General features: G+C 38.1%; 7 protein-coding genes across 7 annotated transcripts; 3 read left to right on the forward strand and 4 right to left on the reverse strand.

Annotated features, from left to right (window-relative positions):
* Window positions 1-1,733: 1,733 nt before the first annotated feature.
* Window positions 1,734-2,591, reverse strand: ZYRO0A11286g (uncharacterized protein; the record flags this gene model as incomplete). Its single annotated transcript, XM_002494811.1, has 1 exon — window positions 1,734-2,591. The coding sequence occupies one exon, from the start codon at window positions 2,589-2,591 to the stop codon at window positions 1,734-1,736; it is 858 nt and encodes a 285-aa protein (XP_002494856.1).
* A 1,454-nt stretch (window positions 2,592-4,045) lies between these two features.
* On the reverse strand, window positions 4,046-4,903 carry ZYRO0A11308g (uncharacterized protein; the record flags this gene model as incomplete). The annotated part of the gene is made up of 1 exon (XM_002494812.1): window positions 4,046-4,903. The coding sequence occupies one exon, from the start codon at window positions 4,901-4,903 to the stop codon at window positions 4,046-4,048; it is 858 nt and encodes a 285-aa protein (XP_002494857.1).
* Window positions 4,904-6,614: 1,711 nt separating this feature from the next.
* ZYRO0A11352g (uncharacterized protein) lies at window positions 6,615-7,472 on the reverse strand (the record flags this gene model as incomplete). Its single annotated transcript, XM_002494813.1, has 1 exon — window positions 6,615-7,472. The coding sequence occupies one exon, from the start codon at window positions 7,470-7,472 to the stop codon at window positions 6,615-6,617; it is 858 nt and encodes a 285-aa protein (XP_002494858.1).
* Window positions 7,473-7,791: 319 nt separating this feature from the next.
* On the forward strand, window positions 7,792-8,487 carry ZYRO0A11374g (uncharacterized protein; the record flags this gene model as incomplete). The annotated part of the gene is made up of 1 exon (XM_002494814.1): window positions 7,792-8,487. The coding sequence occupies one exon, from the start codon at window positions 7,792-7,794 to the stop codon at window positions 8,485-8,487; it is 696 nt and encodes a 231-aa protein (XP_002494859.1).
* Window positions 8,488-9,657: 1,170 nt separating this feature from the next.
* On the forward strand, window positions 9,658-11,229 carry THI73 (Thi73p; the record flags this gene model as incomplete). The annotated part of the gene is made up of 1 exon (XM_002494815.1): window positions 9,658-11,229. The coding sequence occupies one exon, from the start codon at window positions 9,658-9,660 to the stop codon at window positions 11,227-11,229; it is 1,572 nt and encodes a 523-aa protein (XP_002494860.1).
* Window positions 11,230-11,387: 158 nt separating this feature from the next.
* CMS1 (Cms1p) lies at window positions 11,388-12,248 on the forward strand (the record flags this gene model as incomplete). Its single annotated transcript, XM_002494816.1, has 1 exon — window positions 11,388-12,248. One exon carries the CDS (start codon window positions 11,388-11,390, stop codon window positions 12,246-12,248), a length of 861 nt encoding a protein of 286 aa, XP_002494861.1.
* Window positions 12,249-12,290: 42 nt separating this feature from the next.
* On the reverse strand, window positions 12,291-14,414 carry APL1 (Apl1p; the record flags this gene model as incomplete). The annotated part of the gene is made up of 1 exon (XM_002494817.1): window positions 12,291-14,414. The coding sequence occupies one exon, from the start codon at window positions 14,412-14,414 to the stop codon at window positions 12,291-12,293; it is 2,124 nt and encodes a 707-aa protein (XP_002494862.1).
* Window positions 14,415-14,959: the final 545 nt, after the last annotated feature.

A 14,959-nucleotide genomic window follows, 5' to 3' on the forward strand; every position in this document is an offset into this window, starting at 1 on the left:
AAAATATGCTTGTCAGTGCCATGATTACCGGTGCTTTCTTTACATTTCCACTTGTATTGTCCTTTGTATGGTTCAGCTATTCGAAATTGCACCCCAAGAATATGACAGGATTGGTTCAGCAAGTGTTGGAATCGAATCCTGGTCTTGATATCGTGAAATGGGACGAAATTGCGAATAGATTGAACTCTTTCTTTTACCAAGAGCATATCTGGAACACGCCTCACTCTTTTTATGATGGTCAACATGTTCAACGTGTGTTCAAGGATAATGTTTTAAAGCCATATCTCGAAGGGAAATTTGAAGATATTACCGATGCCGACAAGACTCAATCAGCAAGGTGTTATTTGCAATCACTAAAGGAGAAGTTTGAATTATTATTGAAGGACAATTTGCCGGAATTTTTTCTAAATTCTGAATTACCCAGAGACACTCACAGAAACAAATTCTTCTCTTACCGAGGATATTTGTTCATGAGATTCTTAGTTTGTTGGTATCAGTTTGTGACTTTGTTAAAAATCGTAACTGCATTTAACCTAAAATCCTTCTTTCCTTTGGTTGATATCATATATTGCCAGTATATGTCCTGAATATTCCAACGGATTCGCCATAGCTGGGCATATCCAAAGATGAATACAATGCATGCAATCAAGTTTTTGGCGAAAATAACAAAAGTTAGTTCTAGAAAAGAACCGGCTAAATGGGACCAAATAGCCGGGTATATGAATCAATATCTAACTGAGGAAAATAACGGCCATTCTGGGAATATATTTCTCGACGGCAAGCATTGTTTAAACTGTTACAAGACCTGCTTTGAGCCTCTATCCGTTAATAATGGTCCTTTGAAATACTGCGATTTGAAAGGAATTGTTGAGGTTACGCAACCAAGCGTAAATGGAGAGACCAATTAATGAAGCAATGTATTCCTTCCTCGCAAACTGAAAGTAGCAGTATATACTGATTTAAAATATAATGGTGTCGCAAGTGCTGCGATAGACAGTCTCCGAGTGTCATGAAGCTACCTGATGTAACCTCAAGCTGGTAATAAACATATTTTAATGTGTTTTGGTGTCACTTACAATAATATTATTATATGATGAGGTCTTAGCTCCAATCAAGGTCTGGGATGTAGCTTAATGAAAAGAACAATTCTCTGAATATTTCAATCGTGATATGTACCTTCTCCACTTTCTGGTAGCATATATAGCGTCTCGTACCTTGAAACATTCATTAAAATCTTTTTAGGGACTTGGTATAAAAAGAATTTCCATATGATACTCAATATTATATGGATCTACAATAGATGTTTCTGTCAATTTTCCCTTTCGCAACCATAACTATTTTTTTTTTTTTTTTTTTTTTACTTCATATGGTCTGCAACTTCTGAGAAAGGACCAATATATTATTGGAGCCTAGAAACTTATCATTTCAAGTCATTCTGCTTCGATGAGGTGCCATAAAAATTATTTTAAATATCAGAATTTTGCCAGTTTTTTTACCTTCGATTGAACAATCACAGTTCGTATTCTTCTTACCTCACTCAACCCTTCACCTATCGAATTGATCACCTACGAGAACAGGAAACTTTTTAACAGTAGTTCATTTACCTCAAACTCCATAAGAGCTGCTGTTGCCCGCTTTTCGAAAAGTAATTACCACCAGTGTAAGTTTCTCCTGTTACACAAGTACTTCGACTGCCTTTTAATGTGCTTTTTATCCCTTATAAAAACATGCCATTAAGCGGTAGCGAATGAATGAAAAATGCCCCATACAATCATCGAGATAATGAAGGTCAGCAGCAAAATAAAAAAGGACGCAAATTCTATTACCCCCAAATAAAGCATTGAAGTGTTGAAAATGTTACAAAACCTCTCGAAAATACCCTCTCTAAATTCATCTCTTTCAGCCGTATGTGATAATTCACCAAAATTCTCAACGCTCTTGTTGTATTTCGCAAGTGCTCTCTCAGTTAGGGCCTTATTTGATGGATTTTTCCAAAAATTGCTGTACATTTCTCCTTCGCAATAACATCGGATGTCGTAGGTCTGGCATTCTATTGGTTTTACGATTTCTCTCACGAAAAAGCGCATACAATGCTCCCCACTGTAAAAAAGAGAATAACGATATCCTGTCCCTTCAGAAAAGTGGTTAACTCTAGATGCAATTCTCTGCCAAGCTACTGGATCCCCGGTCAGGTCCACCTCAGCCACTTCCTTCAATAACTTTTGGAGCACTTTTGTCTCAATCTTAACCTTTTTCCTATCGTTGATGAAGCCAAAAATAGAAAAAGTAAAGCATAGGAAATAATGACTGATCGTCCATAAGGGACAAAATTCGACTGAAAGTTCTGATTCGAGTGGATCATGATAAAAGTCTCGCAAACTAAAGTACACAAATACTGCAACCGATGAAAAAAATGCACCTGAAAGAGAAACAATAATGTCGTATATCCATGTTTTCTCGAAAAAATATGGGGCAAGGAAGTATACCAACTTTCCACTAGTACTGTCCTCTGGCAATTCTATTTCCTCCTCTTCATACATCTGCACACACTTCTCTAAGTCCATTTCACCTTCGTAACTTATCATACTCATCTTACTGCGTTGGTTAAATACACCTTTGCTGTCGTGAGTGTCTGAATTACCGCCCTTTATATATTTTTCACCCCGGACCTTCACCCCGGACCTTCACCCCCTTGATTGTTCCCTCCCCGCGGAGCAATTCCATGCAGAAGAAACTCGAAAGCGGTAGAGAGGTATTTTGAAGCTCAATTCTGGAAACCCTAATCAGAGCTCTGAAAAAGTGCCTTATGTGTAGTGCATCGGCACCTTATGTCACTTTTGCGTGACCTTTTTGCCAGGAATATCTTTTTCCTATATATTTCCACTTTCAAGCGAGAAGGACATCAGTATATGTATAGGTAACATAAACTTTGTTCGGACTTGCATGGATTGTTATCTATTGTTATCAGGAATTTCTTTTTTTGTAATCCTCCCCATTTCGCTCCTCCGATGACGATAAAAATTCAATCTCGTTTCTCATAGCAACCCAGGAAAGTACTCACTACATACAACGAAGGAGTTTAAACAAGAACAAACATGGAATCCGATAAAGAATCTCAAAGGCCTGTTTTACCACAGGGCCTCTTTAGAAATGAGTTGACATGTATGTTTTATGAAATGTCTAAACATTGCCTCCCCTGGGTGGTCTCATGTTTATGCCTTGTCGCTGGATGGGTAGTAGTAGCTCAGAAAAATTTCATTCATGAAGTGTGCCTGTGGGTGCCATAGCTAGTAGTTCTTCTGGATCTTTGAATTTTTATTTGCTATTTGAAATGCTATTCCAATACAACAGAGTTAGTTCAGCGAATGTTGGAATTGAATCCTGGTGATGATATTGAGAAATGGGACCAAATAGCCAGGTATATGAATCAATAGTTATCTGAGGAATATAAACATCTTCCTAATAATAAATTTTTTGACGGTAAGCACTGTTTAGACTGTTACCAGGCTTGCTTTGAGCCTCTATCCGTTGGTTGCTACCAGATGTGAACTGGGGGCAATGGGACCAAACAGCTATGAAAATGAATCAGAGAGACACAAAATAGAAACACCAGTAGCGGAGGTAGACGTGATAGTTTTTTCGTTGGAAACCAATGTTTTGACTTTTTTGAAAAAGCGCTCAAACCTCTTGTTTCCGATAAGGATGTGGTTGGACCAAGAAGTTACTTGAGCCGCTTGTCTCTGGTCAGTTGTTACTTCACCATGACCTGGATTGTATTGCTGCGGATGTGTTCAGAGCGTGCGATCCTCCTTCTGATTAGATCAATGTTGCCTTAAAACATAAAGAATTTACCGGCTAACGACTACCTCTCGATTCACTGTCAAAAAAACTTTGCTTTGGTCGTGGATATTCAGACATTGATGCGAGAAGTTTTGAGCAAAAAATAAAACCATCACCGGAAACGAGGGTTTTTGACTGTCACAGCACAGAATCCCAGAAGAGACTAGCTCTTAATGTGCTTTTTATCCCTTATGAAAACATGCTATTAAGCGGTAGCGAATGAATGAAAAATGGCCCATACAATCATCGAGATAATGAAGGTCAGCAGCAAAATCAAAAAGGACCCTAATTCTATTACCCAAAAGTAAAGAATTGAGGTGTTGAAAATATTGCGAAACCTCTCGAAAATACCATCTCTAAATTCATCTCTTTCAGCCGTATGTGATAATTCACCAAAGTTCTCAACGCTCTTGTTATATTTCGCAAGTGCTCTCTCAGTTAGGGCCTTATTTGGTGGATTTTTCCAAAAATTGCTGCATATTTCTCCTTCGTAATAACTCCTGATGTCGTAGGTCTGACACTCTATTGGTTTTACGATTTGTCTCACAAAAAAGCGCATACAATGCTCCCCACTGTAAAAAAGAGAATAACGATAACCTGTCTCTTCAGAAAAGTGATTAACTCTAGATGCAATTCTGCGCCAAGCTACTGGATCCTCGGTTAAGTCCACCTCAGCCACTTCCTTCAATAACTTTTGGAGCACTTTTGTCTCAATATTAACCTTTTCTCTACCGTCGATGAAGCTAAAAATAGAAAAAGTAAAGCATAGGAGGTAATGACTGATCGTCCATAAGGGACAAAATTCATCTGAAAGTTCTGATTCGAGTGGATTATGATAAAAGTCTCGCAGACTAAAGTACACTAATACCGCAGCCGATGAAATAAATGCACCTGAAAGAGAAAAAATGATGTCTTCTATCCATGTTTTCTCGAAAAAATATGGGGCAAGGAAGTATGTCAACTTTCCACCAGAACTGTCCTCTGGCAATTCTATTTCCTCCTCTTCACACGTCTGTTCACACTTTTCTAAATCCATCTCGCTTTCGTCGCTTATCATACTCATATTGTCTTGTTGGTTAAATACACCATTGCTGTCGTGAGTGTCAGCTTGTGTCTGAATTACCGCCCTTTATATATTTTTCACCCCGGACCTTCACCCCGGACCTTCACCCCTTCATTGTTTCCTCCCCGCGGGGCAATTCCATGCAGAAGAAACTCGAAAGCGGTAGAGAGGTATTTTGAAGCTCAATTCTGGAAACCCTAATCAAAGCTCTGAAAAAGTGCCTTATGTGTAGTGCATCGGTACCTTATGTCACTTTTGCGTGGCCTTTTTGCCAGGAATATCTCTTTCTTATATATTTCCACTTTCAAGCGAGAAGGACATTAGAAAGGTGTATATGTACAGGTAACATAAACTTTGTTCGGACTTGCATGGATTGTTATCCATTGTTATCAGGAATTTCTTTTTCTGTAATCCTCCCCATTTCGCTCCGATGACAATAAAAATTCAATCTCGTTTCTCATAGCAACCCAGGAAAGTACTCACTACATACAACGAAGGAGTTTAAACAAGAACAAACATGGAATCCGATAAAGAATCTGAAAGGCCTGTTTTACCACAGGGTCTCTTTAGAAATGAATTGACATGTATGTTTTATGAAATGTCTAAACATCGCTTCCCCAGTGTGGTCTCATGTACATTCTGCGTCATCGCCTGGGTAGCATTTTCAATGGATGCTTCTTATCAAAATGTCCCTGTATTCTACATGATTGACCGTGTTGTTTTCGATTTTGCAATTTGCTTTCCCTTAGATGGCTCTATTATTCGAAATCGCATCCCAATGCGACATTGTTGGTTCAGTAAGTACTGGAACTGGATCCCGGAGTGGATATCAAAAAATGGGATGAAATTGAAAATAGACCAAATCATTGCCTTTATCAAGAAAATATCTGGAACACACCTTACTTTTTTTCTAATGGTAAACAGGTTCAACTTGCATTCAGGGATGATGTTTTAAGGCCATATCTTGTAAGGAGATTTGAAGGTGTTGCTGACGTGGACAAGATCCAATCAGCAAGGTTTTACCTACAATCAGTAAATGAAAAATTTAAATTATCATTAAAGGACAATTTGTCAGAATCCTTTCTAAATTCTGAACTACCCAGGGACACCTACATAAACAAATCTACGCTTCACTCGCGATATTTGTTCATGGGAATCATATTTTCGCAGCTTCAATCTCACATTTTCTTGGTGATCGTAATGGGATTTATTCGGAAATTATTATTTACGTTGTTTTGTTGCATATTTTGGGATCGAATTTTCTCAAGGAACCATTGGAGCTTCTATTGGGTGGTATATCCAGAGATGGGTATAATGAAAACAATGAAATTTTTGGCGATAATAACAAAAGTTAACTTCTGAGAAAGGACCAATATATTATTGGAGCCTAGAAAATTATCATTTCAAGTTATTCTGCTTCGATGAGGTGCCATAAAAATTATTTTGAATATCAGAATTTTACCAGTTTTTTTACCTTCAATTGAACAATCACAGTTCTTGTTCTTCTTACCTTACTCAACCCCTCACCTATCGAATTGGTCACTTACGAGAACAGGAAACTTTTTAACAGTAGTTCATTTACCTCAAACTCCATAAGAGCTGCTGTTGCCCGCTTTTCGAAAAGTAATTACCACCAGTGTAAGTTTCTCCTGTTACACAAGTACTTCGACTGCCTTTTAATGTGCTTTTTATCCCTTATGAAAACATGCTATTAAGCGGTAGCGAATGAATGAAAAATGGCCCATACAATCGTCGAGATAATGAAGGTCAGCAGCAAAATAAAAATGGACGCAAATTCTATTACCCCCAAATAAAGCATTGAAGTGTTGAAAATGTTACAAAACCTCTCGAAAGTACCATCTCTAAATTCATCTCTTTCAGCCGTATGTGATAATTCACCAAAGTTCTCAACGCTCTTGTTGTATTTCGCAAGTGCTCTCTCAGTTAGCGCCTTATTTGATGGATTTTTCCAAAAATTGCTGTACATTTCTCCTTCGCAATAACATCTGATGTCGTAGGTCTGGCATTCTATTGGTTTTACGATTTCTCTCACAAAAAAGTGCATACAATGCTCCCCACTGTAAAAAAGAGAATAACGATAACCTGTCTCTTCAGAAAAGTGATTAACTCTCGATGCAATTCTCTGCCAAGCTACTGGATCCTCGGTTAGGTCCACCCCAGCCACTTCCCTCAATAACTTTTGGAGCACTTTTGTCTCAATATTAACCGTTTTCCTATCGTTGATGAAGCTAAAAATAGAAAAAGTAAAGCATAGGAAATAATGACTGATCGTCCATAAGGGACAAAAATCGACTGAAAGTTCTGATTCGAGTGGATTATGATAAAAGTCTCGCAAACTAAAGTACACAAATACTGCAACCGATGAAAAAAATGCACCTGAAAGAGAAAATAGAATGTCTTCTATCCATGTTTTCTCGAAAAAATATGGGGCAAGGAAGTATACCAACTTTCCACTAGTACTGTCCTCTGGCAATTCTATTTCCTCCTCTTCATACATCTGCACACACTTCTCTAAATCCATCTCGCTTTCGTCGCTTATCATACTCATATTGTCTTGTTGGTTAAATACACCATTGCTGTCGTGAGTGTCAGCTTGTGTCTGAATTGCCGCCTTTTATATATTTTTCACCCCAGACTGTTCCGCCCCTTAATTGTTTCTTCCCCGCGCGACAATTCCATGCAGGAGAAACTCGAAAGCGTCAAACTGATAAAATTGACACAAAGAGGTGGACAGGTAGTTTAAAGGTCAATTTGGAAACTCTTTAATTAATTACTTTGTGGCATAGAATGTCCTAACTGCTATAAATTGTCAGAGGAAACCAAAATGATATTAACCGAATGAAGAAGGACGGCCCCAGAAAATTGGCATGTCCAACAAAAAGAAGAGTAAGAGTAAGGCCAGCGAGAGCCACAAGCGTGGTGGAAGAGAGAACAGTCCTCGTGGACAACACAACTCTCTCTCTCCACAAAGAGACAACAGTATCTCTGATCAGCAAGGAAGCGAGAACAGCGGTACTGGCTCTGGAACAAACGGGATCAAATTAGCCGCTCGCTTGTTTCGCAATCCATTGTTTTCCAAAAGAGGGCTCAAACATGCAAAAGAGGGATTAAGAATTAAGAGTTCAGATAAATCAATAAGCAAACTAAGGTGTATAGGCAGCGGATTTCTCTTCCTTTACCCGTTTCTTTTGATAGGATACTGTATCGCCGGTTTCCTAGCTGGGGACATCAATAGCAAACATGCCTTTTTGTATGGCATTCCATTATGCATTGCTGTTCCTTATTTCATACGATGCTTGGATGATGTGGATACATTGCTTTCAAGCATATTTGAGATTGGGGAGAAGAGTTTGCTCGGATATTTCGCAGACCCGGTAATTAGAGAGTTCCTCTTAACTGTTTTTGAGATTGTCGGACACATTTATAAATGCATTGAGGGTACTCAAAAGTCTCGAATCTACATATGGAGAATTCTCAGTTTTATTTGTTATCTCCTAGGAAATATTTGTCTAATCATGAAAAGAAGGGAAAAGCCAGAATCGATAGTGGGTAATTCGACGTGAGTTTCAAATTCACACCTTGCCATAAAATCCTGATTGTATGAGCACGCGACTGTACGACGGAAGTGAGCTTACATTACCGCCGGTTTATCATCTGTGGGTCATGTTCGGGTGTAAACGCTAGTCAGTTGTCGCTAAATAGGTTATATATAACCATAGAGTTGAATAAATCCATGAGTTACCAATGGAAGTGCGCAGGACGTCAGTTCGGCAACAGACACAAGTCTCAAGAAGCTGTCGAAGCTTCCGATGTCAAGTGGGAACGACATAAAGTTTTTCACCAACGGTTCAGTTAGCATGACGGTTGCAAAGTGCCCTCAATGTGGTAGGATATGAGCTATTTCTCATTGAGCTAGTGTCCTGGGAAGGGTTGAGGAAGTGCCTAAAAGCCCCTTGTGTTACCTTTATAAAATCTTTTCATACCGGCATATTATCAATTTATATCATGAAATAATTCCTTGAGATAAGACTGCATCACAATAATGTTCGAACCCTTTTAAGTGACTGTATTGGTCATAAGAATGTACTATATTCATATGCACATATACTTGTGTATATTCTAAAGTCCGAGGCTTCCACTTTGACCTGCCAAAAGTGCGTTATGTTTTTTCCTTATATTGTAGTATTTTGAAAAAAAATAAACTGAAGGGGCCATAACTCTGAATATGTACCACGCTAATTCTAGAGAAGTCATCACCCAAAACCTCAAATTTCAGGATTTTACGACACCATATAGCGTCGCATCGCATCTCATATACGACTACTGTCTTTAGCCATACCAGCACAAAAATGCAAAAATACTTGATAAGTGAAAGTAAAATGAAGAAAGAAATCCGAAACTTATTCCATTGAATTTTCCTTTAGGAGTTTTTGATGCTTTCAATGTAATGTTCAAAAATCTTCTGTCTGCCAAATCTGTGATTCGAACCCGTGTCCATTTTGAACCGATGACTTTCAATCGTATAGAATTAATTACCCAAAGAGAGAACCATAATTAGGCACGTTTCTATTACGGCATTTGAACAAATGCCGTTCAGCAACCGAAATGACTCCATTTTTTTCCCAGTTATAGTTATCGTAGATCTACTAGTATATATGCGTCAATCAATTATACATAAATGTCCGAAGGTGTATTCTCATTAAAGAATACATCGAAAGATACTAGCCATTGATATGAATAAAACATCACCGCCAGAAGCTGAAAAAATTGACGAACAAGTAGATATATCTTCCACTAAGGATGATAGCACTTTTACTAGTGGTGATGACGATGCTGATATAGCATTGAAATTTTTGACTCATAAAAATGCCAAGAGTTACGTCTCGGAAGAAGATGAAGAATTAAATACAACTGAAAAGAATTTTTACGGTTCATCAGCATTACCTCCCAAATTACTTAGAAAAATCGATGCTTGTGTTCTAACATTCTTGTGCTTTGCCTATCTGTTGATGTTCTTGGATAAGACGTTGTTGAATTATGCAGCATCAATGGGTATTAAAGAACATTTGAAAGGTAATGAGTTTTCCAATCTGGGAACAATATTTTACGCATCTTACATCTTTATGGAGCCCATTGTCAGTTTTTTAATTCAAAGATATCCATTATCCAAAGTCATGGGAACTTTCATTACATGTTGGGGAATTGTCCTGGCATGCCATTGCGCCTGTAAATCGTATACATCCTTGATGATCGTCCGTACTCTATTGGGTGTGTTTGAATCTTCAAGCGCCGTCGGTTGTATCACAATCAGTGGTATGTACTATACCAAATCCGAGCAATGTGCTAGAATCGGATATTGGACAAGTCAAGCGGGAACAGGTTATATCGTTGGTGGTCTCATATCATTTGGATTCTTACATTATCATGGTAAAGATTTCACCTCATGGCAAATCATGTTTTTGGTTGTAGGACTCTTTACAGTGCTCTTTGGACTGCTAACTTTGGTAATTCTGCCTGATAATGTAACCAACGCCTGGTTCCTTTCAGAGGAGGAAAAAATCCTTGTAGTGAAGCACATTAAAGATAACCAAACTGGATTGGAGAATAAAAAATTCAAATGGAGCCATATTAAGGAGTTATTTTTACACGATAAACTGACTTGGCCCATGTTAGTTATCACCGCATGTTCACAAATGACAACTGGTGCTATTGGAACTTTCTCTGTGACGATCACTCAAACTTTCGGATTTGATAAATATGTTACAGCATTATTACAACTACCCATCGGTGCCATTACAATTATAATTATGATAATCACCACTCAGATGATGTCCAGATGGGGTCAAATTACCCTAGTGACCACTTCCATGTACATTCCCACCATCATTGGTTGCATAGTAATGCTATCACTCCCATTATCCCACAAGATCGGTAACCTTTTCTCCCTGTACCTGCTCTATAGTGGATCCTCTGTCATTACAAACATCTACGTTTGGAATTCTTTGAATACTTCCGGTTACAGTAAAAGGATCTTTCGTAATGCCGCTACGCTGATGGTGTATAGTTTGGCATACATCTTAGCACCTCAAACTTTCAGAGAGGCCAATTACCCCGGCTATGTCCCTGCTAAGATAACGCTACTAGTGACTCAGTGCATTTGTGTACCTTTGCAACTGTACGTCGGTTATGTGTGTCTAACAGAAAACAAAAAGAGAGATAAAGAGCAGGAAGGTAAAGATGTGGGTAAATATGACTTCCGCGATTTGACTGACATTCAAAATAGGAATTTCAGGTACATGTATTAAGTAGTATTTTGGTTTCGTTTATAGATTTGTATAGTGTTGAAATGATATGATAGATGAAGTTGAAAAATTTATGCCCATCTCATCTTACCTCATCGCATTGATATATAAGATATTCATTGAATCTACAAGGCAGAATCTCAAAAGGGTTAAATTCAAGGATGCCCAATGCTGATGATTTAGATGACGGTCTTGATTACAACTACGAATCAGATCCAGAAGCTGAAGAAGTAGCTGTAGAGGATACTGGCGCAGAGGAAAGTAAAGATTCACAAGAAGATGAACCAGAGGAAAAACCTCATGATGATGATAAGAAGAGAAAAGCTGGTGAATCTTCAGAACGTGAAGGCAGACCTTTGTCCAAAAGACAAAAGAAGTTGCAAAATTCTAAGTTGAAGGACAAAAAAGAAGAACAAGTCAAGTACCAATTGGACAAAAAGAAAACTATACCAAAATCTTCTCCAGAGGAAATCGTTGAGTATTTAGCTACGTTGATTCGTGAAAAGAATCCCGATTTGAGTGGGTTGGAACTGGATGAAATGTATTTGAAGAAATCCGATTTCCTTTCCACTGAAAAATTCCAGGAAGATCGTAATTTGACCAACTTGCCCAATTTTATGTCACAATTTTCTAAGTCCCCAAGAACTATAGTTCTATCCTTGACTAATTTGAGAATTGCTGATATTTACAGAAGTTTAGGCGGTAATAAAGCTTGTGTCAAATTGTTCGCCAAAAACAAATTGAAAGATGATTTAGCTACAGTGGAAGAAATCCTTAGCGCCAAATCTAAGAAAAATGAACACATAAGATATTTCATTGCGACCCCAACAAGGTTGGAAAAATTGATTGAGTCCACAGATCTGTTTTTCCAAGGTAAGGAAAAATTGGATATCTTGCTAGACGCAAGTTATATGGACCCCAAGGCAAACACTTTGCTAAATTGTGAAAACACTACAGTTCTTTGCAAGCTTCTCAAGACTTTTTTGAATAAGAAGAGTTCTGTAAAAGTCTTACTTTACTAAACATCCGGTTCTGTAACATTAAATAAAATTACATTACAAATTTTAAAATGGTTTTTTCATCGACAATTTCCTTACTAGCATAGAAGGTTTCCTGCTTAAAGTGGAAGGACCTGCGGAACTCGATTTTCTCTTTCCTTTGAGTTGGTTAACTTTTTCGGCTGGCTTATCGTAATCATTCATCATTGTTTTTGTCCTTCTAGGAGATGCTACGGAGACATCATCACTCTGGCCAATGGTCTCCCATTCTGGGACCCTTTCGAATGCACCAGAATTTAAGTTGGTTGAACCGTCATTGATAACTTTTAGATTCTCCTTATTAGGGTTTAAGATGGGACTAGGTAATAGTCGTTTAGTTCTGGTATTTCTGAAAACTTGTGATACTGGCTTTAAATAGATCGAAGCGATGGTCCCAATATTCAATTCCAATTCCTCTAAGATCACTGGATCTAGCTTGGTGCTCAATTGGATTGCCGGTAGTTCACCATCAATCAATTTCGTCATAGAATCGTTGGACAGAAGATGACTCTTTGGGGACTGAGCCAGTGAAAGTAATCTCCAGTACATGAATGCCCTATCCCTCAAATCAGGATTGTTAATCTCTTCTGTACACTGCTTTAGGGCTTTAATGCATATTTTTTCAGTTTGGTAATTGGGATTTCTGATGAAGAATTTGACACTAGAAGTTAGAATGGAAAACTGTACGTCTGAAGTTTCTTCCAGTAGGTTAGACGAAAATACTTGGAAGAACTCTAGATAGTTGGGTAAAGCGTATGAATAATTCGTGATGATCCAAATCATTGCATTTTTAGCCTCTGGCTCTTGAACAGATTCGGTATGTTTAACCAATTCACCAATAATGGATTCGAACCTCTTTGGATGTTTTCTCAAAATGTTTCTAAACACTGAAATAATCTCTTGAACCACATAATCAACCCCGAATTCTAATAAATCTAAAAGGGCATCCACACAATCATGAGCGGCTTCTTCGTTCAGTTTAACTGCTAGGTTCCCAATGGCTCTGATAGCTTTACGTGACATCTGGATATCAATATCGGTTGCATATTGAACCAATTCTTCTAGAATTCGCGGTAAGGTTTCATGATCCGCTGAAAGATACAAACATTCAAGCTTTGTATCCTTGATGTAAATTGGGTCATTGTATTCGATAAAAAAAAATGAAACATCCAATTTCAACAATGATGCACCCCTGCTTAACAAAAGTAAAATGATATTTCTTAGCACTAAAAACTCCAACTCCGGTGGTTTGTTTAGGAGAGATACGATCGAATTGGAAAATCTTTTGATTAGACCTTCATTCACATGCTCAGCATAGTTAAGAAGGTATGCGATGAATTTGAAGGCATTCAATGCCACATAGGTATTGGCATGTTGTAATTGAGGTAGGACTAATTCAATCATTGCACAAACATCTGAATGTGTCTGCGGTACCGCCGAAGTGGTAAGTGATTCTAATACCATGGCTTTATCCCATTCGTTCAATTGAGGTAATAAATCTAGCAACCCCATAGCAACATCTAGTTCTAATCTCAATGGCTTTAAATCTGTGTTTTTTTCGTGTATGGCATAAATAGTATGCAGAGCCGCAACTTGCACAGTGGGACTTGCTAATTGACGTTCGAAAATGTCATAAAGAGAATCAAGCGTACTAGACACTCTATCATGATCCAAATCATCCATATACTTTAATAATAAAATAGCGGTCTTGAGAAGATTTTGCGGTACACCACGACGAGCTAGTACATAGCCGACAGCTTTGAAAGCTTCGTTGATATACTCTAATGAAGTAACGGCAGATAATGTTCTCAAGCTCATAATTTGAACCTCTTCATTCTTATTCTCCAAGTCGCCCAATACTGCGCCTAGGGCTTCCTTGGCGCTCTGGGGTTTAGCTGCTCCAAGAGTTCTCACATATTCATGACAGATTCTCTTGACCTCAAGATCATCCTCTACTTGCCAAAATTTTAACATTTCAGGATATAATAAGACCATTTCATTATAGTTACCCATCTTTAAATTGGCAATTATCTTCCTCAAGGCGACTTTCCTCTTAGTAGCACTGACTTTAGATCTTTTAGCATCAAAATTTTGTAATTCTGCTCTAATCTCAGTAGCCTTATAACGGGCAAATATTCTTTGATCTGACATGATGAATCTTGATCCTGATACTTCACAAATGGACCAAACGCTCTATTGACAGGAAACCTTTGTTATGGAACGGAGAAGGCGGATTCAGTCTCTACCACTTTCTCAAGCAGCCGATCCAGTGACTTCAGCAAACAAACGATGAGCCTTGGCAAACAACTGACCTAGTGCTTGATTGTATTCTATAATGAGCATGTTAACAATTATGATCGAGGCCCCTTTCGTATTCTTTTCTTCCAGTACGCGCCTTGCAATAATCACATGATTCAGGGCATTATTAGCGAGAACTTGGCGTCTAAGTTAGCAGATATTAAATCCACTGGATTTCTTCATTGCCACTTCAACACTGCTAACCATTAGCTATTAAATTTCTCTTTTCTTCCCAGCTTTTTCGAAGCTAAACGGATGTGGTCACCAAAATAGCACCTTTCAACGGCCTAAGTAGTTTAAAATTGGTATCTATGAAAAGCTCTATTTCACAGGATTTCGCTCTTACCAATTTTATCTAATCTAAATGTATCATTATATCAATATTTCCTCTCTAGAAT

This window comes from Zygosaccharomyces rouxii (genome assembly GCF_000026365.1).
Source record: "Zygosaccharomyces rouxii strain CBS732 chromosome A complete sequence".
NCBI lineage: Eukaryota > Fungi > Ascomycota > Saccharomycetes > Saccharomycetales > Saccharomycetaceae > Zygosaccharomyces > Zygosaccharomyces rouxii.